Genomic DNA, 26,767 nt, shown 5'->3' on the forward strand with positions numbered 1-26,767 from the left:
ATGTGCATTTCTGCAAACAAGAGATTTTGTACTGGATTAATAAGGCTCTGAGTGAGTCAAGCCTAATTTGCATTAAACTGACCCCAAGGTCCAGTAAAAACTGCAAGGAATTTCAAAGGTTTCTAAAACATAGGAAGTTGTTTTTAGCAAATCGGCGTTGCCATTTCAAAATGCTTATCTTAGTAATTAATGCGAATTTTTGAGGAAATTTTTTAGGTTTCTTAGATACAAATTTCACTATGAATATTAAATATTTAATATAAATATTAAGGCATGCATACATTGTGACTATAATTTCTGACTTAATATGTTACTCAAACTGATTATGGAAGATAACCACTTTGGTGTTATTTCTGTTTTCAACATGGTGAAAAGTAGAATGACAGCTTTCTGGACATGAAGAAACAGGACTTTTATGTGAAGCTTTTGTTGACTTGCTGTAGCTTATTTGATAGTTGCTTATTTATTTTGGGGGGTTTTCTCTTTCTCTTAGATACTTTATACTTTTTCAGTCAAGTAGTTTTCAGTTTATGTATTTATAATACAGAAAGATATTTTGCAGTTTTGCTTGTAGTTATTAAATAATAAATTGGCTTTTCTGTGCTTTTTTTCAAATACAGTTGCAAAGATTTAATCACAGTTGCAATTTTTAAAGAATCAGGATTATATTTAAAATTTTTGAAAACATCAATATATATAAAACTGAATGGAATAGAAATTATATTATTTAGTTTTTCCTAATTATGTATCTGTGCATGTCGCAGTATTCAAGCATATTCTCCTAGAGATTCTGCTAGTAACTTTATTTCAATAATTCAACTTTATTTTAAGGATTTTAAAATACTTTAAGTAACACAATATTCTATGATGCTTGGAGTATAATATCCTAACATGGCTAAAGAATTAAATACTATATGATGGATAGAAATCTTTTAGAATGTACAAATTATTAAATAAATTATGAGAACAGTTATGTGACAAATGGGAACATTACTATAGAGCACCTCCTTTTTTTACCATATTAATTACACACCATTTAGCTTCCTAATGTTATGTTTACCTAGCAATTAGTTAGGCTCACAAATCATCATTAATAAATATTTAAAGAAAGCAAGACCCACTTTCCTTAGCTCTACAGAACAGAAGTTTAGATGACAAAAGAGCATTTCATCATACAATAAAAAAATAAAAGTTTGATAATAACATGCAAGTCAGTGTCCCTCTTTCATTTGTGAGGATGATTGTAACCTAGTATCGTGGAGCGTGACAGCTTTTTATCCCTTCGGTTTATTTGATTACTTTGGTTGAAAAAATCTATTTGCATTGGGACTCACCTATTCATGTTTTAAGGTCATCTGCTATGTGTTTAAAATTTTTTTTCTAAATTTGGACTCAAAAAGACAGGAGGTTTAGTGCCTAGAGTACTACATTTCTTGGTTATTTGGAATTGTTGGTGTATGAAGAATTGATTTGGAAGCTAAAGGGTAGTTTTTTCCCCTGCCCCTTAAATAGATGTGTCTCGTAAGTCTTGTATTATTGGTTTCATGGTACAAAACTATGTCCAAATTGACAGAATTGTTTGAGAATCAGGTACAGTTGGTTGAAACAGAATTGGATGTCTGGTATTTACTTTCTACTAACTGTTTATTTATAAGCAGAAATAGCCAAGTTAACCATTCATCATTATTTCATTCATTCAAAAACAATTACTAAATTTCTCTTACGTGCCAGGCACATAATCACCTCCAATACGAATTTACAGGTTGACAGCGTTCTTTTTCTTTTTTGCCCCTTGTGGTAAGGTTTCTGAAATTTTTAAACTTGTGTACTTGAATAGAATAAAATGTACTTACTGACATATAATACCTTTTTTTTTAGTAATTGAGGCTTGAGAGTGAGTATCGTTTCTAGTCCGTTAATTAGAGATGGATTCATCTTGCAGTAATTCAACTGTAGATGTTCTCTTCATTTACTAAGATATAATTCTCCGTGTGGATATGGTTTAAAGTCTTCCAGGGCACTCCTGTGAATGCTCTACTTATATTTAGCACTTTGCAAAGAAGTATCATTACATGTTACCCTGGTAACTTGAAAGCACTTATTTCATCTCCAAAAAGTGAGTTGTTTTAACTAAGACAGAAGGTAACTCAGGAAAGAAACAGACCTATTATTGCTAGTATTTTATAATTGAGTTTAAAAAATAACAGATGCCACTTAGAGACTGAAAGTGCTGAAGCAATCTTCACTGAACATACAGACTCAATAAAGAATTGGGCTAATTCTAGAGGATGACTCCAAATTTGAGCAAACAGTAATTTTTAGTTTCTGTCGTCATATACTGAGCTTTTCTGTTGAATGCTGGAGTATTTGTTCAAGTCGGTAGATTTTGCATTTTTAATCTTCCTTAGAACTGTGGTGAATAATGGCCCCTGGCAGGAGATAATGAAATTTTCTTAATTTATATTTTCAAGCAGAAGCCTCATTGAAAATGGCATCCTATGGCCTGGAGACATAGCCCTTGTGCAGGTTTCAGGGGAGATGCAATGCTAATGTAGTGCCATCGAGACGACGAATGACGGGACAGTGAAGAAGTAATTTAAGGAAGAAAAGAGAATGTGCCAAAGCTTTATTGTAGCATATCTAATGATCTGCTGAAGATTCCCAATGGTTTTTGGAGCACGACTGGAGAAACTAATGTTATCTTGCCAAAACAGAAGCCCCTGCTTAATCAGCAGAACAAGAGTATTGATTAAAACACCTCTCACAATAGATTACACATGGAATCTCATCTCCATACTTTGCACTTGGTAAAGTGTAATAATGAGCATAAGATAATCAAAAGAAGAGTAAAAGCAATTTGTTAGGCATTGTACAATTCAAGATTAGATTTGGAAAGGAAACAAATTTGCATGAGTAGTTCAGCCTGTTTTTAAAGCTGTACACAGAAAATCCTCTGCACAGTCTAAGAGCTACTCTGGAAGAATAAAAACGTTCTGTCCCTTTAAGGTTTGCAAATCTATGTCCATCTTATATAGGGAGTACTTATTGTTATTACTGATATTTTTGTTGTTGGTAATTCATATTTACTGAGGGATTGTGCAAAGAATTTGCCTGTATTATCCCATTTAACCTAATGACAAACTTCTGAAGAATTATGTTTTACAGATGAGAAAGCTAAGGCTGAGGGGTTTAATACATTGCTTGTGGACTCACAGTTAAGTGAGCAGCTGAGCTGGAACTCAAATCCCAAATCTTTCTGATTCTAAAGCCTCTGCTTTTTAAGCACTAATCTCAATTAGCAAATGATTTTGCTTCTGAACAGAGTCAAACGATATGCTGTATTGTTGATTTTTATACAATTTATTCTCAGATTATAATAAGTAATGTGCTCATTGTGCCTTCTTTCATTTACAGCTTTAAAAGATTAAGGAAAAGCAACATATTAATAGTTTGCATTATTATTATTTCATTAGTGATGAAGTGCTACTGTCCCCAAAATAGAAGATAATATTTCTTCAAAATTCTGCTGTTAATCTGTACAAGGCAATTTCTAGGTAATTTCCATATACTAGTATGTAAATTATTGATAATACACATTTATAAAATGCCTTTTCATCAATTACACGTTTTTCTTGGCAACATTTATCTTAATTTCAAAAAATATTGTGAATAGCTTAAAAGTTAATATTGAAGCCTGAGAACATTGATTACATCTGGAAGATAAAATATACTGTTTTTAGTACTCTTAACTTTCTACCATCTGCTAATTGTGATAGTTAAGAGATTCATTAGATATTCCTTAAAAGTATTTTTCTCTTACATATTTTGCACAAACCTGGACAATATCACTGACTTCAAATATTACACTCTAAATTTTGCTAATAAGTAAATATATTGGTATTCTCCTGTGCATAAGAAGTAAATTAACAAGCTATTAATCTCCAAAATTGTGCAGTCTTATTTTCTTCAACTTTTGAGATATACATTTGGCTTCATTTCTAAATAGAATTTTTCCCTTTTAGAGGAGAAAGACTTATAGGAATGAGTTTTAAAATAATTTTAAAAATTCAGGTTTTTTTGCTCCATTTACATAAAGCAGCTTTATGGCCTATAAAACAGGATTTAGGATTTCCTTTGTTGTGGTTGATGGGTTTTATGATTAAAATATAAGTTTTATGAATATTTATGTCAGAAATAATACTTTTATTCTAGTGTTTGAACTTGATAATTTTACAAAGCATTTACTATTGGATTTATTTTAGTTAATGTATGGAATTCTCAGGATAAGTGTTGTATTATATGTATATTTTAGATTAGTAAGAAAATTAGAGGAAGAAATATTTAATTTGATAGTCAGAAAGTTGCAACCTAAAATAATGTATAGAAATAATATATAGGTGATATTATTTGGTAGTGCTTTTAACCCAGTGATATGAAATAATGGTTAGCCTTTGGTCTATACGTGCTAACTTTTGGGAATGTGGTTAGAATATTAAAAATGATTAATGTTTAGAATTTGAGACAGGGTGCTTATGTCCTTTTACATTTATTTCCTAGGTGGTCTTAAATCGTATACTATACCCCAGAAACTGCTTAGCTGTTATTTGCAAGAGCTGCTTTATGCCTCTGGAGTTCTCTCTAAAAATAATTATATATTACATTAATTGTCTTCCCGTAGTTGTGCCACTTTATTAAAATTTATCTGAATAAATAAATCAAAGATTGAATATAGAAAAATTTGCAGTGATTACCGTGGATCTTTTTTGTGGTTATTTTTAATGACATCCTTCTTCTAGGGAACATAGTATATTTTCACAGAATGTCAAAAATTTTATTTCCAGATTTATTTAGTGTTATAAATTTTCATTAGCTAGCAAATATTTCGGAAAAGAATATACTTTCTCTCTGTTGTTAAAAATGGGCTTACATGCGATGCATACATGTACTTAGAAATTGTACTTATTTAGATCCCCTGTGTTCAGAATTTATAAATAACTAGCCTACTTGCTCAAAATTAGAGCAACTAAAACCCTTGATTCTTATGATTAAAATTAGCAAGAGAAGACATGTTAACATTGTAAACTCTTATTATGTGTCTGCTGCAAAAATCATGCTCATCGCTTAATGAGTTTCTATTTCACTTGTATTGGCATTAAGATTTATGGAGGAAAAAAGCAGGCGTTTCTTTGCTCAAGTATGTAAACCTGTCTTGTTTTAATCCAGTGGTTGTCCTGCATCAGAATCACCTGCAGAGAGAGGTCAACCTCAGATTGTTGGTGCTCACCTCCGGAGTTTCTGAGACTGTTGCTCTTGCTTGGGGTGTGAGAATGCATTTCTAACCAGTTCCCAGTTGATGCTGGTGCTCCCGGTCTGAGGACCGCTTTTTGAGAACCAGTGCTTTAACTTTCCTAACTCATCTCTGCAAATACAAAATAAAATGAGATTATTTAGAAGTTGAAGTGTTTAAAATATATCTAGTATCCATTTTCTTTTTGATGAACAGTAATTAATTAATTGAACTTGTATTTCCTTCAAGTTGTAATCAAAGGTCCACCTATTTAAAAAACAATTTCTCTTCTGTGTTCTCATTCATCTCAATTTTTATGTTTAACATCTAAAAAAGTGTAGATTTTTAACATAATGAATCTGTGTAGTATTACCAAAATATACTGATAATTTAATTGTTAATACAACCATGACTTTACTGATAAAGAAATCTTTTTCTGTGGGGGAAGAGGGAGAAAAATCATGCCAGGAACATTGCACGGGGCTGAGAATACAAACAACTGAATACCTTTCCTTTCTTGGCTTAGTTGTGCCTTTTCATTTTCATTAGAATGCAAACTTGAAGCAGAACAGTTGGTGGGTATTTACTTTGCTTCTGTGGCTAATTGCTTTCTATTTCCCTAACTTCTTAAATGATAGCAGTTTATGGTTTTAGAATCTTACCAACAGTATATCCGTTAAAGAATTTTCAGATTTTTCTTAGTACTAACAGCTCACACTGGTATTTCTTTTCCCCTGTGTCCCCACGCTTAACTGTATTTGGAAACTTAAAGCTACTTGCTTCGTTCATAAAGGAATGTACATAGTCTGAATTTTTATTTTCATCATTTAGTCCTCTAAAAACTTAGGGTTTCTTTTCCATGAATCAAGATACTGGTATGCAAATCGGATAGTCTTAGACTTTTGCGTTCCTCTTGCTGACCCTTTCCTATTAGCCCCTGAAGTCCTTTTTTTCTCAAGATTAATTTCTTGCACTTTTGATATATAAAAGTGAACATTTGTGACATCTTGGGAGGCCGTGAATTCTAGAAATCTGTGTAATTTTATTTATAGCAACTCCATTAAATCTCCTTACCTTCGGTTTTACTTAAGAATAGAGCCCTAGAATTATCACTTTTTGCTGTCTTAAAGTGAATGCTGTGTACAATGTGATTATTAAAAGGAATAAAAATTATGTAGTTGATATAAATTGTGTAATTGCTTTGACATTTATTTGAATTGTAATTGTGGTCCGATGACTAAAGTTCAGAAAAAGAGTAAATATGAGCAATTATTTGTCATTGTACGGTGTTGGTCTTTTAAACAATATGAATGCTTATCCCTTGTATTCTTCTTACAAACATACTGTGACATTGAAAAATAGGGAATAAAAGATATTTTAAATCCCATATTAAAATCATATATATTCATTTGATCTTCTAGTGGGAAAAAAATTGGATAATCTTCAGTGTATTCTTAATTTTTGAAAAATGATACATGAATTCCCAAATCCTTTGAGCTACATCCTTCTCCACGTTGGTTCAAAGTTCGTCACGTTCCTGGTCCATTTGGACCTTGAGCACTATCCCCTGTCTCTCCCACCTCTTTCTGGTTTGGTGGTACGAGAGGAGGCTACAGTGGGGGGGGCGGGGGGGGTGATGAACTATGTGAAAAGTTTACTCACGAGTGGAATTGTTATTTTATGGGATTTCTATCATGAATATATTTCAGATTTATTTAAAAACCATTTACTACATGGCAGAGTTCTGTTGGGTGGCTGTCAAATCTGTACCTAAGGGAATATTATAGAAGGGATATCTAACTCACAGGAGTTTTGATTTCTTTGTTTCTGAAAGATGTGAGAGTGAAATAAAGGGGGGATCCTTGTAGGTATGCATAAATGCAAGGAAGGAAATAAAAGAACTTTAGTTTCTGGTGGGGTTTTTTTGGTGAGGAAGATTGCCCCGAGCTAACATGTGTCGCCCTTCCTCCTCTTTTTGGTTGAGGAAGATTGTTGCTGAGCTACCATCTCTGCCAATCTTCCTCTGTTTTGTATGCGGGACACTGCCGCAGCATGGCTTGCTGAGCAGTTTGTAGGTCCATGCCCAGCATCGGAACCTGTGAACCGTGGGCCACCAAAGTGGAACATTTGAACTTAACCACTGTGCCACCAGGCCGGCCCCAGAACTTTAGTTTTTGATGGAGACCAGGTTAGTCACTGAGAATTCCTGGGAGATCAAGGAACTAAAAAAAATCAATGAACTCTCATGTTGCTATAAAATTTAAGAAAGAAGAAAGTGAAACATTAGTTGAAACATTAGACATTGACCTATTGAGAAATCTTAAATCCATCTGCTGTTTAAAATTTTAGGATATAAAATTGGTTCTGTGATTCATGTAAAAATAATTCATTTACACTAAACAGAAAAACATCAGCAGATTTCTTCAAATGATTGTACCAATTTAAGAGAAAGAATAATGAGAATAAAAAATGATGTTGCTTTGGAATGTAACGCTGCACCAGTTACCTTATCCATGCTCTTGAAAATTATTTTCTGTGGTATGTTTTTAAAAAAATGGGGAATACAGTATTATAGATTAATCATGATGAAACACCATTAGTATTTGCACAAGCAATATTAGTTATAATTTATTTAATATGTAAGACTTTTGCTTGAAGTCCATTATATTATACCTTGACCTATAAAATTTACCTGTTAGATCCTGTAGAAGTTTTCAGGTCTTGTTGCTCTTCGAGCAAGACTCAACCTGGTTTAAGTCGAAATGGCTCCAAAGTGCATGCCTTACTATACCTCCGCCTCTCTAACACAATTCTCCTCCCACTGTCCTTTAGACAGTTGTGCTAAAAACAGGGCTGCTTTTTCATTCATTTGCCGTTTTATAGTCTAGTTATTTTCTGCACTATAGAGTGTCTGGTATTCAAATTGTTAAATAAATTTTGTTATAATGCTCTTGTTCTGCTTGCTTTGCCTTCTTAATTTACATACCATCAGAAAATATAATGAAAACCTTGCAAACGTTACATTCCACGGATTGTAGTCAAGTGAAATTACAGGGAAATAGTTCTTGCCTTTACAAAGCTTATAAAAAGATCATGTGGACTATCCATAGGACTTAAATAGATATCATCTTGCCTAGAATTCTGGCTTAATTCTAATAATCCTGATGAATTAATGACAATATAAAAATAAGAAAATACTTCCGATAGTAATAAATAGGACATTCTAGGCATCGTGGTAGTGACATTCTTTTTAACGTTGTATTTCAGAGATTACTAATTTAGAAGAACGAAGGTTCACAATCATACCATATTGATAGTATAAGCATGTCAGTCTATGAAAATAGTAAGAGTAACAACAGTGCTTAGACACTGAATGTGTCCTGGGCACTGTGCTAAATGCTTGGAATGTGTTGTATCATTTATCAGGCCATAGCATGGCAGGTGCAGTCTACTAGCTTGATATCTGGTATTCAAGAATATAGAAAGCGCCTGTGGGGCTGGCCCCGTGGCTGAGTGGTTAAGTTTGCACGCTCTGCTTCGGAGGCCTGGAGTTCACCAGTTCAGATCCTGGGCGGGGACCTAAGCACTGCTTGCCATGCCGTGGAGGGATCCCACATAGAAGAACTAGAATGACCTACAACTAGGATAGACAACTGTGTACTGGGGCTTTGGGGAGGAAAAAAAAGAAAGTGCCTGTGATAGAAAATGTAACACAAAACTGTATTTAGAGGATAAATTTAAAAAGCTTGCTCCTTTATTTTAATATGTTGTCAAAACTTACAAGCTAATCAATTTATGACTCCATGTCTCTCTTCAGTTGTAGCACCATTTTATTTTTCATAATTTTAATTTTTAAATATGGCGAGTATCCTGGTAATTTGTTTGTTTCACTACAGATTGAGTATGTCAAAAATTCCAGTTAAAATGTATGGTAGAATAATAGAGAACTGTTAGCTATTTTCTTTTCACTTCAAGTTAAAATTTAGCATGACCCATGATACAGAAATATTACAGCATAAAGAAAATAGGACTTTTGTATCTCTTTATTTAATCATGTAGAGTGACCTAATCCCAGTTGAACTTTTTGATTTTTGGTACTAGTTGCTTGAAGAAAAAACGAATCAATTCTCTATTATATTTCTTTAGTAAAAATAAATTATTATGTTACATAAATGTGATTTGTTTTCCAGGTGCAACAATCGAACACAGTGTATAGTAGTTACTGGGTCAGATGTATTTCCTGATCCATGTCCTGGAACATACAAATATCTTGAAGTCCAGTATGAATGTGTCCCTTACAGTAAGTATGAAGTTTGTATTCTTCGCTCTCTCCAGCATTCTTCGTCGATACTGAAAGACTACACATGTGAAAGAAGCATATGTTTATGGCCTACAAAACCATTATGCATGCAGAGCACTAACAGACTCAGGCCTCAAATTAGCTTCATGAAGTGTGGAAGGAAGCCATAGTGTGATGCTGGCCAAGTGTCTGTCTGTGTTCTTAAGTGTTTGGCTTTTAAGGCTAGTGTTTTTCCAGAAAACAAACTTGAATTAGCTATTCAATAGGGCAGATAGAAATCTGTACTTTTGCCCAATACCAGTTGCTGACAAATTGGTTTGGCTCACAGTTTTCTAAAGAAGAAATTGACTTCGGTTTTAATCGTGAGCTGCTTGAATGGCTACCTGCTGTTGTGGTAACTTCAGTGCCTCGTAAAAGCTGCCATTGCAGTAACCGAGGCAAAGGCTGCCTTTTTTGTTCCCTTGTCTTTAAGGGAGAATTTCTTTACCAGGTTCAGCGATGAAACCTTAACACTAAATAAAATAGACATAACAAAACCTTACACATATTCCTATTTTTAATTTGGCACAATATCCATTTTTAGTAAGATCCTATGGGGGGTATTTAAAATTCAGTTGGAAATTTCATAAGTAGGCTTCAGCTAATGCTTTAATTCTGGGTGGTTTTCCTCCTAATCTCAGAATTCATAGTTCTAAATTGTAGTCTATACTTTCAAGAGAAAAAAACAACATCTTAGACGACTGATTTTCATAAGCTAGTTTGTTTGATAGTTTTTGTCTTCTTTACTTTTTAAATTAGAAAAAAAAAAGTGTCACATCACCTTCATTCACAGGGATTTGAATTAGAAGTTCTTTAGTGGCAATTTTCTAGATTGGAGATAGTTTTTGTGTACTTCCCTCCTAAAAAAAACTGGATTCAAACTAAATAATGAAATTGCTTTTTCTAGAACCTCAAAAACTAGATCTCTAGTTCTGATAAATTCATATGTCCTAACTATCAATTCTCATAGATGTATAATGCATTCTCACACATCCTGTGAAGGTGCTGTCTCTGTCTTCTCTGCCCACAGTTTTGATAAATTGGCTTTTTGTGGGGTATCAGTTAAAGGCCAAACACAGATTATCTTTTCTTTTCATCCCTGCTCTGTGTTCCTGTGTTCCTGTGAAATGGATGCTTTTTATGTTTTCAGTATTTTCTATACCATCTGTAGGATCGGAAGCCTACTGAGTGCACTGATCTTTATATCATTTCTCCTGTGTGTAGTGTTGGTGGCTTACGTAATCATTCTCCTGTGCCACTAGAGGAACATTGTATTCTTTTGAGCTAACCAAAATTTTGTTCCGTAAAGGCACTTTCACTTGAATTTAGCGTGGTTTCTGTCCTCAAATTAGAAAAGGAATACAGCATCCATTCCCAGACAGTGGAGTCAGTCAGAGCGGCCAAGAATTGTGTCTTTCTGGAGCCAGTTCCTGTCACCTAGTCTGTAGACCAAGAACAGTGTTAAGCAAATATTATTTTCAGACTCTTAAGTTATTTCTTGTGCTGTTTAAGAAAGGAAAATGTGGATATCTTCTGGAACATCTAACTTTCAAAATTTTACTTTTTCAGTTCTCCAGAAGTATTGTACATTGTGCACTAAACTTGCAAATAGCTATGCTCAGAGAAGTATTTGTTCTTTTTAGTTTTTATCCTTAAAAAAAAAAAAGCAGTAATTAATTTGCTGTTACCTTTCTAGATGTTTGCACGAGGCAGAAATAAGTCTATGGCTTTTTTTGTTAACTATTTCTTGCTAAAGAATAGAAGTAATTATAATACCTGTATACTGTACAGTAGTGACACACTATAAATTGCATGTTTTTTGCTAGTATTAGCATTTCAAGCAAAGGATCATTTTAGATTGTTTGATCTTCTGTAGGTTGTATACTTCCTTATCTCTTTCCCTCTCCTTCTGTTTCTTTAAGCTTCTGTCTGTTATGCCCATTTCGTCCACTTGCTTTTATTTTAAGCCTCTGGCTTTCACTTTCCCCTTGTTTTAATAGTGTTTTTGTACTTTGTAACATTTGCATACCCCCTTTACACTGTATACTTGGATAAAAATCATCACCATCAGATAACATTTATGTGTTATCTGATAGTGTGTTTCTCTTACCACTTGGCTTTATGCCAGTTTCAATCCTGAGCAAATTCTCCAAGGGCTTATGAATCCCAAATGGTTTCCTCCCATTTAAAAAACATTTCAGAAATTTTCCATGATTTCTGAAAATTTTATGATAAATTTACTCAACAGACTCTACTAGAAATGCTGTTGTCTGTTTCCCTTTGTATAGACAGGCACATGTATTATATGTGACATTTATACTTGCCAGGTAATGTCTGTGTCAAAAATGTATGTCACAGGGCATCCTTTGTCATTAACAGAAGTGTTAGTCATTGAATGTGTATGTGTGTTTAAAGAAGTCATAAGGATCTTGTAGAATAAAGGAGAATGATCAAATTGCAATTTCATATCCTACAGGCAGGATTTGGATTTGATTTTTCTACCCTCTTGTTTCAAATTATCATTTAATTATAAAAATTATATCATAATTTTAGCTACAAATTTTATTTGATGAGAAAAAATAACCATTACTATTGATTAAATTATTGTTAATAAATAAACATGAGATTATTCAAAATGAAATAGTGTGTCACTTCGGGTACAGAATACGTAGACTTTAGTCTGTTTGGGTCGATTAATTGTCTTGCATATCCATGTAGTCCTCCCCTGATGTTAGTGGTTCATGTTTTTATGTTTGTTCTATAGAATAGTAGATGTATTATTATGAATTAATTCACACATTCTCTTAAGACAAGTTGCAGTACATATTTGGCATGTGATGAAGAATGCTAATTTTATTAATTTTATCGTATTTTCTGTATTCTTCTGAGTGGATAGAATTTTGGCTTATTTGACAGACATGTATCCTTTGGGTTTTCATAAAAATCATAATGTAAGGACTTTTGTTTTAAACATCCATATGTTATGTGATACATCAGTCCTCAAAGGTTTTGTGAAATCACTTTTATTTTTACATTTGGTTATTACTTCTCAGTTTTCATCAGAATTATAAGTTATATACAATTTATACTTACTTTATTTTCTTTAATATAAGTGATAGCAGTTAAGTCACAAACGAACAAAAACTTCCCTCTTGAAAATTTTGCTCAGTAACTGCACTGTCATTTTAGTGTATCAAATAATAAAACCCAGTCATTTTCAATTAATAGAAAACAAAATATACTTTCTTCATCCTTTATTGAACTTGTTTTAAGTTCTGTTTTAAATACGTAACATTTTAAAATGTATTATTCCCATCCTTTACATTTAATTTATTTCAGTAAAATCGTCCTTTTAAAAAAAGAAAAGAACATAGCTGTATATAAATATAGTCTGAGCAGTCACAACACTAATGATTTCTCTTATCCTCATTTTCCCACCACGCCCTTCCGTTATTGATTCCAAGCAGGTATAATATTGCTGTTCACTGAGGAGTAATTTTAGGACTAGTGGTTTTTTCAAAGTGAATTGTTACATGTCAGTAGCACTGAATTTCTTTTTACCGGATGTAGTCAGAGTTACACACTGTAGAGCAAGTATGTTTCCTGAAAGTGGTTCAATAGCCCACATTGGATGGGGGAGGTGGGGTCTTACTGCGAAAGGTTATATGCTATTCCGGTGTCAAGAGTATTTGTGTGGTATGCTTCTCCCTAAGGTAATTCAAGAGGTCAGTATTTAATCTTGATGAATTATTGTAATTTTTAAAAATTAATCAAGCTAAGACATCTTAATGAAATGTGCAACTACAGTATCTTTGAGTAATCAGTTTGGAGGTACGGTATTAGCCCCCTCTAATGCATTTTAGTAAGAGAAGAGGGAGAATCACAGAAATGAATCTGGTTATTTGATGAAATTCAGGCAACATACTTCAAAGCTTACATACAATGTAAACTAGTATTTTATGGTTCATAATCATTAGAATACTTATTTACCAGCAAGAATTTTATATAGCGCACTTCCTAACTGCATAATCCATTTCTTTCAACTTCTTGGAGGGAAGGTTTTTTTCTCATGTAACTCTACTAATCAGGTTTGTTTTACGAAAGCATTTACCTTTTATGGGGTCTGTGGAGTCAAGGTACTTGCTTTGAATGCTCTGTATGATTGTCATTGCATGCTAGCTTGCTTTCTGTGTAAATTGATGATGGTAAACAATGTCATAATAAGCTAACCATAATTCTTTCTTCCTTTTTCTCCTTGCCTACTGTGCTTGCTTTTTCCTTGTATGTATTTTGCTTACTTTTTTTTAATAGACTTAGTATTACAAGTTTGAGATATGTGATATAGAGAATTTAATAAGAATTTTATAGTATAAAGTATATATATAAACCTAAATAATTAAATTTAGTAATTCTTAGTGGGGAAGAAAGGGCACAATCTTACCTCATCTTTCAAAATCTCTATTGAGATGTGGGGAGATTTATGTATTCCTGAAAAGGAGGCATTGTTTTTATGGTTAAGAAGGATTTTTCTAGAAATAAAAAATAATAGAAAAACAGTCGAAACATGTACTGAGATGCGTAATTATATATTTCTTCTTAGAATAAATATCTTTGAAGAAATGTTAGAATGTAACCACATCAGTATTCAGTAAATTTGACCTAAGATCCAACATTGAGTTGCCGTTTTTATAAATATATTTTCCTGTTGTGATGCTTACCTAATTTTAGGCAATTTAATAATGAGTTCACATGATGAGATAAATGGGGATGATACACCTGTGCATGCATTTGTGTCTATAGCATGCATATGATAAAGTAAAACTTGATAAGAATGCTGAGTGACTTTGGAAAGGCAAGAGTATGTATACCATGCATTAGTGAAGAGTTTCATTATTTATTCAGGTGCACTAAGTGAAGCAACATGCCAACATATTTGTATTGCCTCCTTAATCTACTAAAATGATTGATCCATGTTCTTTTATGTAACTTTAGAATCTTTCTCCTGCTAGGTTTTCTCCTGTTGTGTGTTTCTCTTTATCCAAAGTAGTGCAGCTCTTATTCTTCCTATATTTAGCGTCTATTACGAATTCAGTCTTAGACTAATAGTCAATTTATTTTAATCTTTTTTCTTTTTTCCTTGCACTTTTTTTTATTTTTCTTCCGATGCTTAAAATAGAAGTGGAGCAAAAAGGTAAATAACGTATACAGTCTGAACCCCAGCTCCCTGTTATGTGCCTTATGGATGTTACCTCCTCCCTTCCCTCCCCCCACAACACTCCTGACATTAAAATAATCAGCAGGATCTCATAAATGCACCTCATAAAGAAGTCAACTGTTTACAATGAAATTATATGACTGCTAAATCTGGTGATGGGGAAAAAATTCTGAAGTCGCCGAGGGGGAGCTGTCCTTTCTCTGTTTCTTTTTCACCCTTTATCTCTTTTTCTGACACCCTTGGATATTTTATTATTAAAGTGTCATCTTGCCTGGCTTCCAGAACCCTCTCCATAGCATGCCATGGTTACAGGGTCTCCTGGTCGTTTCATCACTGCTTTCCTCGTATTTACTTTTCTCTGTTCCTAATCACATTTTCCGAATATTTCCGTTCCTTCAACTGAAGCACCTTTATTTTCAGTCTAACTTCTGTAAAAGTTCTATATAAGCCTACACATTGGGTTTTTTGTTTTATTTGCTTTATTTTGGTGTTTTGTTTTTGGGAGCTTAGAAGTGAGCCAGGGGAGGGAAGGTACAAAGTTTGGACTAAAATACTTTGTACACTGTTATGCACAAACCTCAAAATTTTAGCGCATAAATTACTAAATTATAAGGTAAAAAAACATAACAAAAAGGTAAATTGCCAGCTCAATTATGAAGGATCTTAAACTTAGGTTTGTATTTGTGAAAGTAAACCCCGGCCACTTTGTATGCTGGTACATTGATTGTGGTAACTTGAGGAAAGAAAGGGGTAGTACTTGTATTAAGTATAAATTTTGGTAAAATTGAATGTTAATTAAACGAATTTTTCTCTTTTGACTTATGATTATTAAATCTTGTGTTTGCCCATGTAATTGTTTTTAACTAGCCTTAATTCTTGTCTTTTCTCTGTGACTGTTAGTTTTTGTGTGCCCTGGGACACTGAAAGCAATTGTGGACTCACCATGTATATATGAAGCTGAACAAAAGGCAGGTGCTTGGTGCAAGGACCCTCTTCAGGCTGCAGATAAAATTTATTTCATGCCCTGGACTCCCTATCGTACTGATACTTTAATAGAATATGCTTCGTTAGAAGATTTCCAAAACAGTCGCCAAACAACGACATATAAACTTCCAAATCGAGTAGATGGTACTGGATTTGTGGTATATGATGGTGCTGTCTTCTTTAACAAAGAAAGAACAAGGAATATTGTAAAATTTGACTTGAGGACTAGAATTAAGAGTGGAGAGGCCATAATTAACTATGCCAACTATCATGATACCTCACCATATAGATGGGGAGGAAAGACTGATATCGACCTAGCAGTTGATGAAAACGGCTTATGGGTCATTTATGCCACGGAACAGAACAATGGAATGATAGTTATTAGCCAGCTGAATCCATACACTCTTCGATTTGAAGCAACGTGGGAGACTGTCTATGACAAACGTGCTGCCTCAAATGCTTTTATGATCTGCGGAGTCCTCTATGTGGTCAGGTCAGTTTATCAAGACAATGAGAGTGAAACAGGCAAGAATGCAATTGATTACATTTACAATACCCGATTAAACCGAGGAGAATATGTAGATGTCCCCTTTCCCAACCAGTACCAGTATATTGCTGCAGTGGATTACAATCCTAGAGATAACCAACTCTACGTGTGGAACAATAACTTCATTTTACGATATTCTCTGGAGTTTGGTCCACCTGATCCTGCCCAAGGTAAGAATGTTTCCTTGCTAATGCTTATGTCTTTTGTGAACAGCTTACTTTTGAAAGACTTGGCGTCCTTTTGCTGATTATTTTCTTCATTGTTTCACAGCTAAAGCTTAAATGATAACGTTGTGGCATTTCATGTTGTCACAAAATGTGTGCATTTCAGCCTTATTTTGGTCCAATTTTCTTTTTCTGAATTTCTTCACTTAAATGTTGACTTCAAAAAAGTGTAGCATCATTGGTCAGTTTAGTTTTTCATTGCTAAAAATACAAGACCAACTCACAAACCTGTTAGCTTTCTTTTTGTTCTTTTCTTCCCTGACTTCTAAATTGATTACTATCTATGTGCAGACCTTTTAACTCCTTGGCGCCAGTGGTTAAGGCAAATGTGTGTGAGGAGGCCCCAGGAGAATTGCTAGGCTTGATGTACAATGCCAGGCGTAAGTGTTCTGAAGTTTTGGCATCTGCTCTCGGGTTGGAGAGGGAGTCATGCAACATATTCCTAGATCATCATGTAAAATTACGCATTTTTGTTTCCTGATAAATTAGTGATGGTTTTAAGTAAATATTTCTGTGACTTTAACTGTCACGTATGGACTAAGCATTAAATGATCCCAAGTGATGATTTATGAAGAGGGGTCTGCTAAGATTTTTGATTTATGTTCTCTTTAGGTTTCTTTATGGAAGATCATTATTTTAGAAAGTAATGCTAAATCTTTGGAAAAATATTTTAGTTAATCAAGTGAATTCAATTCTGTGGGAAACAATTTTTGAGAGTAAATTAAATGAATATTTGATTAAAACAAGATTACTTCATCCTTATGGTAAAAGAGTAACCTATTAATATATTATTATAGAGCTTGCACTAATTATATGTATTTTCTGTTTGAACAATAACATTTGTGTTTTAAAGATCTGAATTAATGTTTCCATTTACTGAGTTAATTGGAGTTTTCAGATTACTGAGTTACTTCAAAATTTTAGGAAGCAGAAAGGTCTTTAAAATGATTGAATCAATCTCTTCAACAAGGTGGAAAAGAAATTAATAATTTTTTTCTTCTGTTAAAGCAATACACATCCACACACTTAGACATGATTACATATACCCACACATGTTTTAAGATATACTGTTACTGAAAATTCTAAATATTGTCATAAGACCGGGACCTTAAAAGCAGAACTCACACTCTTTTGTAGTTGAATTTCTAATTTGAGTCATTATAGAATACCAAAATAAGTGATTTTTGTTCATAAAATAAGAGCAATAATGACATACCAACTTAACGCAAGGCCCCTTTTTCTCTAATTCATGGATGGCTAGAATTTTTTGGCTTAAAATTACACCAGAAATGTCCCATTGTTAAATTTTCAACAATTAAATCTTCTAGGGTATAAAAATCTTTATGGATAGTATCTTAGAATCATTTATTTTTAAATTTAGACTTATCTTTTTTCTCATGAGCTCATCAATTTGGAATGTTTCTTGTTATCTCACTTGTTTTCCTAAAAACTAGTACCATTACCATCCTTTTCCTTTATCCTATAGGTTTGTCTAAGGCAAACTTCAGGAAATGATAGATTTTGACGTTGTAATGATCCCTGTGTTAACCTTTTTTTGTAACCTGTTTTACCCTTACAGCTGTTATGCATTTGTCTTGGGTGTCAGTAAATCTCTTCCCCTCTGTTAGAAAAAAAAAGGAAAATACTTTTAGAAATGCAAATTCATAATCAAACAACACGTGAAGTGTTATGAATAAAGTTGCATACAGATTCAATTCAAAAAGGATCATTGCCCCATCTACTTGTCACAAAGTACCTTCGCTGAATACAGGATGAATAATAATGTCATTTTCCACATGTGGCTTATATTCTAGTAAATAATTTGATCCGTTTCAGGTGAAAAAGTCTTTGATAATTTAGATGCTTTTTGGAAAAAGCAGTTACCAGCTTTGAAAATGAGAAACTTAGACATATTTGATAACTGTATTCCTACAACTGTATTTTGTTCTCCAAAATAGTTAGCCATTCTTAAATATTCCCAGAAAGTGAAAATTCATATTGACCCTTATTAAACCCTTAGTGGTAAAAAGTTTTATATGACCTAAATTTCTCTTGCTGCTTGTTTGAACCGTATTTTCTTATTCTCTCTCTCCTTGTAATTTATCTTCCTAGGCTTTTAAAGACTCCTGTCTCTCTCGTCCAAGATGTGTGTTGTTATCTATGTGCATGTAGCTGGGGCCTTGTAGAACTATTCTAGCCCATCAATTTAGGTCAAACCAATAAGCCACTGTCAGCTTTCCAGAAGCAAGATCCGAGAAACTGATACAATAGAGCAATCAGAGAAATCAGGTCTTTGCCTGTCATAAGACAGTGATTGACTGGTTTGGCTGAAATTCATAAAGTCTTAGGTACTGGATTTGTTACCATGTTTGAGGCCTAGGTGTACGTTGTGCTGTAAAATTATCCATTTCTTTCATTTTTTATTGTGGACTGTTTCCTATGTGTATTAGCTTCAATACTTTTCCCATTTATAAATCCAAACCTTTTTATTCCTTAACAGGGCAAGCATTTTATTTTTTTTGCCCTGATCATAGTTTTCAAATACATCTTTTTTTTCTTTGAATTCTTAGCTTTATGTGATCTCTGCATAGTTAATCTGCTCCATTCCCCTGAACTAGATCTGTTTTTCCTTTCACCTTCTCCCTGTCTAGAGTGAGCTTGGGAAAAACCTTTTCAGTCGTATTTTAACTCTTTCCTATTTCTTAATCTGAATTATGTTATGTTTGCTTAATCTGTCTACAGATGTAGTATCCCAGATATGTCGGAAAAATATTGTCTTGGGTTTTGACAGTTCCTAAATATGTGTCTTACAGTAATTATGAAGTATGACATTTCAATAATGGGAGAGAAAATTTTTATCAAGAGAGCTAGTTAAGTTTATTTATTTAGGAAGTGTTTAGGTTGGAATACATATTTATTGAAACATCTTTCCATTGGTAATGAATGCTTGATAAAAGATGATCATTGGTTTTAGACATTGAATAAAGGTAAATTTAGTGAATACACATTTTTGCCTTACCAGGCTGCAGACTTACTCTAACTTATGTTCCTTCAGTGAACAATAGCTGAGTTCTTTGACCCGGGTGAGGGGAATACTACCCCTAGCATAAATGGATATTGTCTTTAAATCTTTTCATGCAGGAAAAGGCTGGTAATAAATAGCAAGTTCTTAGTAAATGCTACCATAGTAAATTGAACCATTCTGTATGTGTTTGTCAAAAATCTTTATGAGTACCCATTAAATATGTTTATTAGCATTTTATTAGCACTGTTTCTAGGTCTTTGTACTCAAATGATAAATGGTAGGCAGAATACTAAATGAGTTAATCTGGATGTTTAATATGGCATCCTGATAACGCTGGGATAGAGCTCTATAAAATAGGGTTTGATTTGAGATACAATTCTTGTGAGTTGCTGAGTTTTCTATTACCATTTATAGGGTATTCTTGAGTTTTAAACCTTTTGCCACATAAGTTTCATTATGAAATTTTTTATTATTTGTTGCTCTTGTATTTTATGTTATCTTCCCAAATCTTTTCTTCTTTTAGAGATTTTCACAGAACACAGTGTCAGTTAAATACTCCAAAAAAGGAGTATATTGCTTTGTGGGAAGGCATATTCCAGAGTCTCTGAAAATCTTTTATCTAGAAAAATAAGATCATAACATTTAAGAGTATGGATAAATGACCTTGAACACATTGCTTAACTTTCTCCATGGCTCAGTTTCCTCCTCTGTAAAAGGAAGATAATCATAGTGTCTACTTCATGGGGTGTGGTAAGGATTAAATAGGATGATCCGATGATCCGTGAATGGTGATTAGCATAGCATCTGCTACATAAATGCTGATGAGTAAGTGTAAGCTTTTATCATTAGCAGATGCCCTGTTGGAACTTGTCTTTACTTATAGAAAGAAACATTAATTTTTAGAAATACCCCTGTATTTCTACCTTCAACGTTAGAAAAAAATTACTTTTCTTGAAGTTGCTAAACTTCAGCCTTGCAAAATCCCAGAAATTCTCGTTGTCCTCCAAAAGGGTTTAATTTTGCCTCTTAAAGTTTGCTTCCGTGTTTATTGTTATGATAACCCTGTATTTCATTGATTTACCTTTGAAGAATGTGTTGATTCCCTTTAAACTTCTTTTGATGAACAAAAGGTGAAAGAAAACCTATGGAAGTATATTGTCAAAACACATGGAAATAGGCTATAGAATGTCGCATGAAACTTTGTGCATTTGGTAGATGTCATTTTATTCCCTACTATGACTCTTTACTGATGCTTAGCTAACAGATCACTAGCTGTAGTCTTGTTAATACATATTTCAGTGATTAAATATGTACTAATTAGTACAGCGTTGAGAGATCTGTAAGATGCTGCAGCGCTCAACCGTTTTGCTCTGCCCTTTGCTCTGCTCGCTCCGATTCCCCACTCCCCTTTAAGATTTGATTCAGCAGCGTCGTTTGACACTTCTGCAAAAGATTGTGATGCTTTTGACAAATGTTAATTGAGAAAGCACTGAAAGCTTGGCTGCATTGTAATCAAAAGAAAATTACAGAGGTTTAACAAGATGTCAGGCAAGTGCTTTACAGAAAAAGACAGACAGGTTTGAATAGGTTTCTGCAGCAGCTGGCTGGGCATGATGTTTGACTAATGTACACAGGCATCTCTCATATGGTCAATAAATTCTGCCCTGGAAATAAAACACATGCTTAGGAAGTTTCTCTTGAGATACCAGGAAAAAAGGTTTAGAAAGTGTGTGGTGCGCTTATTGATAACAAGAAGTTTGTTACTACTAAAAACTAGAAACAAGTGCACACTGCTTTTTTTGATAAACTTAGCATATTTTGTCAGTAGTGTCAGAATTATATAAACAACTATGGGCCAGAACTTGAAATAGTAAACATATTAGTGATAATGTGAACTTGTTTTCTAGTAAGTTTTAATGTTCTGGTTTGTTTCTTATGTGCAGAGAAGGCATAAAATAAGTTAATGTTTTTATGTTACTTGAAAACAATAGTTATTTTAACTTGCTATACTTGAATGGTTTAAATTTAAGGCATCATACGTGTAAGGTTTTAAGAGCCAGTAACCTCTAAATGTTGATAAACTTTAGTGTGATCACCTAACAGATTTTAAATGATAGCATTAAAGTTTTACTGACAGAATTTGTTGTTTAAACCAGTTAAATGGTAATTAATGAAAGAAACATTAAGCTCCATTATTTTTTTAACCTAGTGGATTTAACAGTTTGAAAGCAATGTTGGAAGTCAAAAATAACCTTTTAAAAAATTTCTTTTTATGTTTCCGCCTTTAAATGTGTAACTGTTGTTCCTTTTATACTCTCTCTTAAGTGTCAGGCAGCTGTGTAGGGTTGGTTTCGAATTATCCATGATTTGGTCTAACCTGTTATCTTGATAAGAGGTTGAATTGTAACCTCTGACCGGAACTAGTTGCTTTTTCATACCTGCGTTTTCAAAAGTAAAGATGCCGCAGGAAGCCTCAGATGTTTTCTTACTAAAACAGCATAAGCATGCCAAGCTTATCTTCTGTTTGGATCTAATCAGGCATGCTCAAAAATCTCTCAAGCAAGAATGGCTGCTGGGTGGAAAGATGTCACAGTATTTATTTTCCTGCAAGATGTAGAGTGGGTGACTTTAAATTTTCTATTGTTCTAATTATATATAATTATCAGACTTTTGTTGATACTTTGAATTTCGTTGTTTATAGAGTATGGGTTTATATAAGAGAAGAATTTTTCTAAATTATTTAGTGTTGACAGAATGTATTTGGTATGTACATTGAAACTTTATGTAAGACTGTCCTTCATTTCCTGTTAGATGATATTTGATGAAATTATACCTGAACTATATTATCAAATATTTAATTGAGAAGTAAACTAACACAGTTAGAGGCACACAGCAACATCTGTAGTAAAGCCTAGACTTCCATCGCTTAGCCAACAAAATGAATAAATTGGGATAAATGAAGAGATTTACTCTTCCTCCCAGCCTACTGATGTTCTCAGGAATTCTTATTGTGTTGGATTTGGGGTGGTTGGATGGTAGGGGTTTTGTGTGCGTGTGCACACATTCATGTGTGTGCCTGTGTGTGAGTGCGAGTGTGTGTTGGAGATTAACCTGCTCATCTTTTTTCCATAGTGCCTACCACAGCTGTGACAATAACTTCTTCAGCTGAGCTGTTCAAAACCACAGTATCAACCACAAGCACTACTTCACAGAAAGGCCCCATGAGCACAACTGTAGCTGCATCACAGGAAGGAAGCAAAGGGACAAAACCACCTCCAGCAGTTTCTACAACCAAAATTCCTCCTGTAACAAATATTTTTCCCCTGCCAGAGAGATTCTGCGAAGCATTAGACGCGAAGGGGATAAGGTGGCCTCAGACACAAAGGGGAATGATGGTTGAAAGACCGTGTCCCAAGGGAACAAGAGGTATTGCCTGTAAAATTCCATACATACATTTTCACGTTGAGTCAGTAGGTTCTGAATTACACTGAAGTGATTTTATTTGGGGAAAGAGAGGGATTTACAATAGCTCACTTTGTTATTATTTTTGTTACTTTTTTCCTATAGTACCTGTAGACAAAGGTTTTTAAACTGTAAAAGTCATTTAAGATCAGGCACTGAATTACTTCTCCCTCCTAAAGACTTCGGTCAGGCCCGAGATTTTTGCCTGTAGACTCTATGAGGCTTCCTTACAGCTGTCTTTCTCATCACAAGTATCATTTTGGATGAGTCCCAAGAAAATCAAGGGCTTTTTGTTTGTTTGCTGTAAATGTCTGTTATTTCTATGCTGACTTTATATTTACTGTTTATAATGCACATTACACCCGACTTTTTGTCAGTTATTGTCAACCACTTCCATTAGTGTTTATTCAAAATTTAACAAGCAGAGTAGGATCATCATCGCTCTTTTCCCGAATGCATGCAGAAAAATGGTTTCAATTTCACTGTTGTTTTCTACATCTGTTGTAGGAACTGCCTCGTATCTCTGCATGGTTTCCACTGGAACATGGAACCCTAAGGGCCCCGATCTTAGCAACTGTACCTCACACTGGGTGAATCAGCTGGCTCAGAAGGTTGGTTGGAACCTTTGAATATGATGCACATTGGTGATTAAGGGCTTTGACGTCTAACATAAATAATTTAGCTTTGTATGTTAAAACCAGCTTCAGTGCTCTTTGTTCAGTATGAAAGTAAAACATTATGCATAGTTTTGTCTGAAAACTATTTATTCAAAGTCACATATGTTTTGGGGCATTCTGTTTTCTATGTTAAGCTTTTTACTGAGTACATACTTGCTTAATTTCATTCATATTTAGTTTGTTCTCTTTCTTTTGATGTTTGTAAGACAAATAGTACATTGGCCTAATAAATCAAATATCATTAAGTTTGCGACTGAAGCCACAGAATGCAAGCAGATGTTTATATCGCAGATGATTATGGTAGAATAAGTAAAAATGACTTTAAAAGGCATTGTAACTTTAGTATTACATTGTAATGCAGTGACATTTTAGTCTCTCCTTCTCCATCCACCTCTCTGAAACGCAAGCAGTAGATAATAACCCTCAGTATCATACTGATTACATTCCAGTTTAAATTTCTGGATCATTGGAATAAATAAGTAAGATTTTTAAATAGCAGTTTAAAATGGTTGCAGTAAAATGAGAACTGTCTGAAAAATTTTAAAAAGGATTTCTGGTTTTCCTTTTCCCTTTTGTTTCTTTTAAATGTCTGGTTAAGAATTTCTTTTGTGTGTTGAGGATTTAAGAACCTTTAATCATCTGAAATGAAGAGAAAGTTATTGTTCTCAATTAGTTGCAGATTTTGACATATTTGCAAATATTTTTTTCACCACAACAAAGATACTAGGAGAAGAAACAAGAAGCCACAAACAGAACAAGAAATCTTACAGAGATAATGTAAATTGCCATTTCAGATCAGAAGTGGAGAAAATGCTGCTAGCCTTGCCAATGAACTGGCTAAACATACCAAAGGGCCGGTATTTGCTGGGGATGTGAGTTCTTCTGTGAGATTGATGGAGCAGTTGGTGGACATTCTAGATGCACAGCTGCAGGAACTGAAACCTAGTGAAAAGGATTCAGCTGGACGGAGTTATAACAAGGTAGGTAGAAATTTTCTGTGATTTTTCAGTTAGACATTTTGTATGGCAGCTCTTGATTCTTCCAGCAGTTGACTGCCAAACCTCTGGCCCCCTTGACATACACTTAGAAACAAAATTTCTAATTTGGTTCATTTCCTAGGAAAGAATTACAGTTGAGAAAGGAGCAACGTGGCAAAAAAAAAATAAAAATTAATTGCCTGAAGGAGATCTTAGTTGGTGCCAAACTTCATCAGCCTGATTGTGGTCAGGACTCTCTCTTTAGAAGGCATCGTCTGCACTTGGAGAGATGTGTTAACAACTCATAAACTTTGTGTGCTAACACATTCAACTCTTATGGTTGCAGCAGAATTGTAAGGCACATAGGAATATTAGCCACTGAAATACTGTTTTCAATGCAGGTTTGGGGGAAGGTCAAGTTTCCCTCTCTAGGAGTACAGCGTATTAATGCTATTAATTTTTCCTATTATGACAAAAATTTGGTAATTATTTTAACCATACTATAAAATAAGTATTTATATGAAATTGATTTGTGGCTAATATGGTTTCATAGGGTTAAAAATAGTCTTTTTTTTTTCTTTTAACCACATATTTTGTCTCTAGTTTTATCAAGATACTTTGGATTAGTATGCTCAGCAAAATATAGCTAAAAACCATAAATACACAATTTTGGCAGTCAGTGTCGACTCACAAAAATCCAGAGGACTACCATGCATAATAAACTTAGAGCTCAGGAACATAAAGTTTTGAGGATTTTTTCCTTTTCTCATTTTCAACAGATAAAATCTAACCTCTGATTTTCTTTTCTTTTACTAAAAAGCTCCAAAAACGAGAGAAGACATGCAGGGCTTACCTTAAGGTATCTCTCCTGTGCTGTCACCCTGCTTTCTCCCTCCTTCAGCTACCTGCCACGCTCTGTCATCTTGCTGCATGATCCAATGTATTTCAGTCTTTGATAATTATATAATGTGCCCCATATCAGCTGTACAAATGTTGGCTTTTCACAGGTATATTAATCTCAGAATAAGCAAATCATTTATTTTTATAATTTTTGCTGGTTTTTTTTCTATTCATCCAAACGTACAAGAATTTTAATGAAATATCCTCTGAATTGGAAAATAATCTTATAGTCTTTGGTTCCTGTTGTCATCTCTGTGGATTACAAAACAACCTGAGTAAAACAGCTATGATATACTCTTGGCAGTTTATCATATCAAAGACTGTACAGTCATGATGTATGTGCATGAAACAGCCCCTGCTTTCTTATTTCTGTGGTGTCTTCTTAAAACAGGCTTTGTCCTGAAATTTTTAGGAGTCATTTCTAGACTCAGGTTGATACGTTACTATGGGTTGGGTTACTAGAAATGAAATATACGTAATATGACAGTGCTATCAATGTATGTTCTATATTGGTTTTTATCAGGTTGATGGGAACAGAAAGCCACTCTTTGGCTCAGAATCCTTGTCCACTCCAGCCAGTTTTCCTTCCTGGTAATCCAAGTAGTGGGAAACACGGAGGGGCTGACAGTGGAATTACGCCATGCTAGTTCTGTGTGATGGATCAAAATAATAATACTAGATTGCATTTTGTTGTATTCTGTGAATTTTAGAATTTCCTTTCAGGGGGATAGTTATTTTCTAACCTTAGTCGTCTGGGGACCATCCCTAGGAAGTCAATCTAGGCCATATAGGTATAACGACAAAACAAAAGAACTTTGTAGTTTTGTAGAATCAAGGTTATTCAAAAGCCGTGACGTCACCAATTTTGGTTGGCAAGGTCTAGAAAAAAAGAATGACATTCTCACTAGAGAGTAACATATGTTGTTGGACCTGAGAACTTGACAAGAAAAGGTGGTGAGAAAGTGAGTTCTTAGGTGGTAATATTCTAGAAGTCCTTTTTAGCCTGTTTAATAGGGGCAAAGAAATAACTGCTGAAGTGTACAGAATTTGTCATACTGGAATTTTCACTTCACCTTTGAGGTATTAGTTAATGTGTGAAATGTAATAATTGGTATGTTGCCCGGGACATA

The 26,767-nt window shown here is 34.0% G+C and overlaps 1 protein-coding gene across 13 annotated transcripts in view; it reads left to right on the forward strand.

The window, feature by feature from the left end:
• ADGRL2 (adhesion G protein-coupled receptor L2) overlaps positions 1-26,767 on the forward strand; it is a 269,920-nt gene that overhangs the window by 203,462 nt on the left and 39,691 nt on the right. For 9 of the 13 annotated variants that reach the window (XM_046645165.1, XM_046645169.1, XM_046645156.1 and 6 more), the window contains 6 exons: positions 9,478-9,587; positions 15,742-16,542; positions 22,754-23,047; positions 23,591-23,694; positions 24,555-24,740; positions 25,558-25,596. In XM_046645165.1, the coding sequence (XP_046501121.1) occupies positions 9,478-9,587; positions 15,742-16,542; positions 22,754-23,047; positions 23,591-23,694; positions 24,555-24,740; positions 25,558-25,596 (1,534 nt within the window). The remainder of the gene's footprint in view (positions 1-9,477; positions 9,588-15,741; positions 16,543-22,753; positions 23,048-23,590; positions 23,695-24,554; positions 24,741-25,557; positions 25,597-26,767) is intronic. The other 4 variants (XM_046645167.1, XM_046645168.1, XM_046645161.1 and 1 more) reach the window with 1 other exon arrangement.

This window comes from Equus quagga, chromosome 18 (assembly GCF_021613505.1).
Source record: "Equus quagga isolate Etosha38 chromosome 18, UCLA_HA_Equagga_1.0, whole genome shotgun sequence".
Lineage (NCBI taxonomy): Eukaryota > Metazoa > Chordata > Mammalia > Perissodactyla > Equidae > Equus > Equus quagga.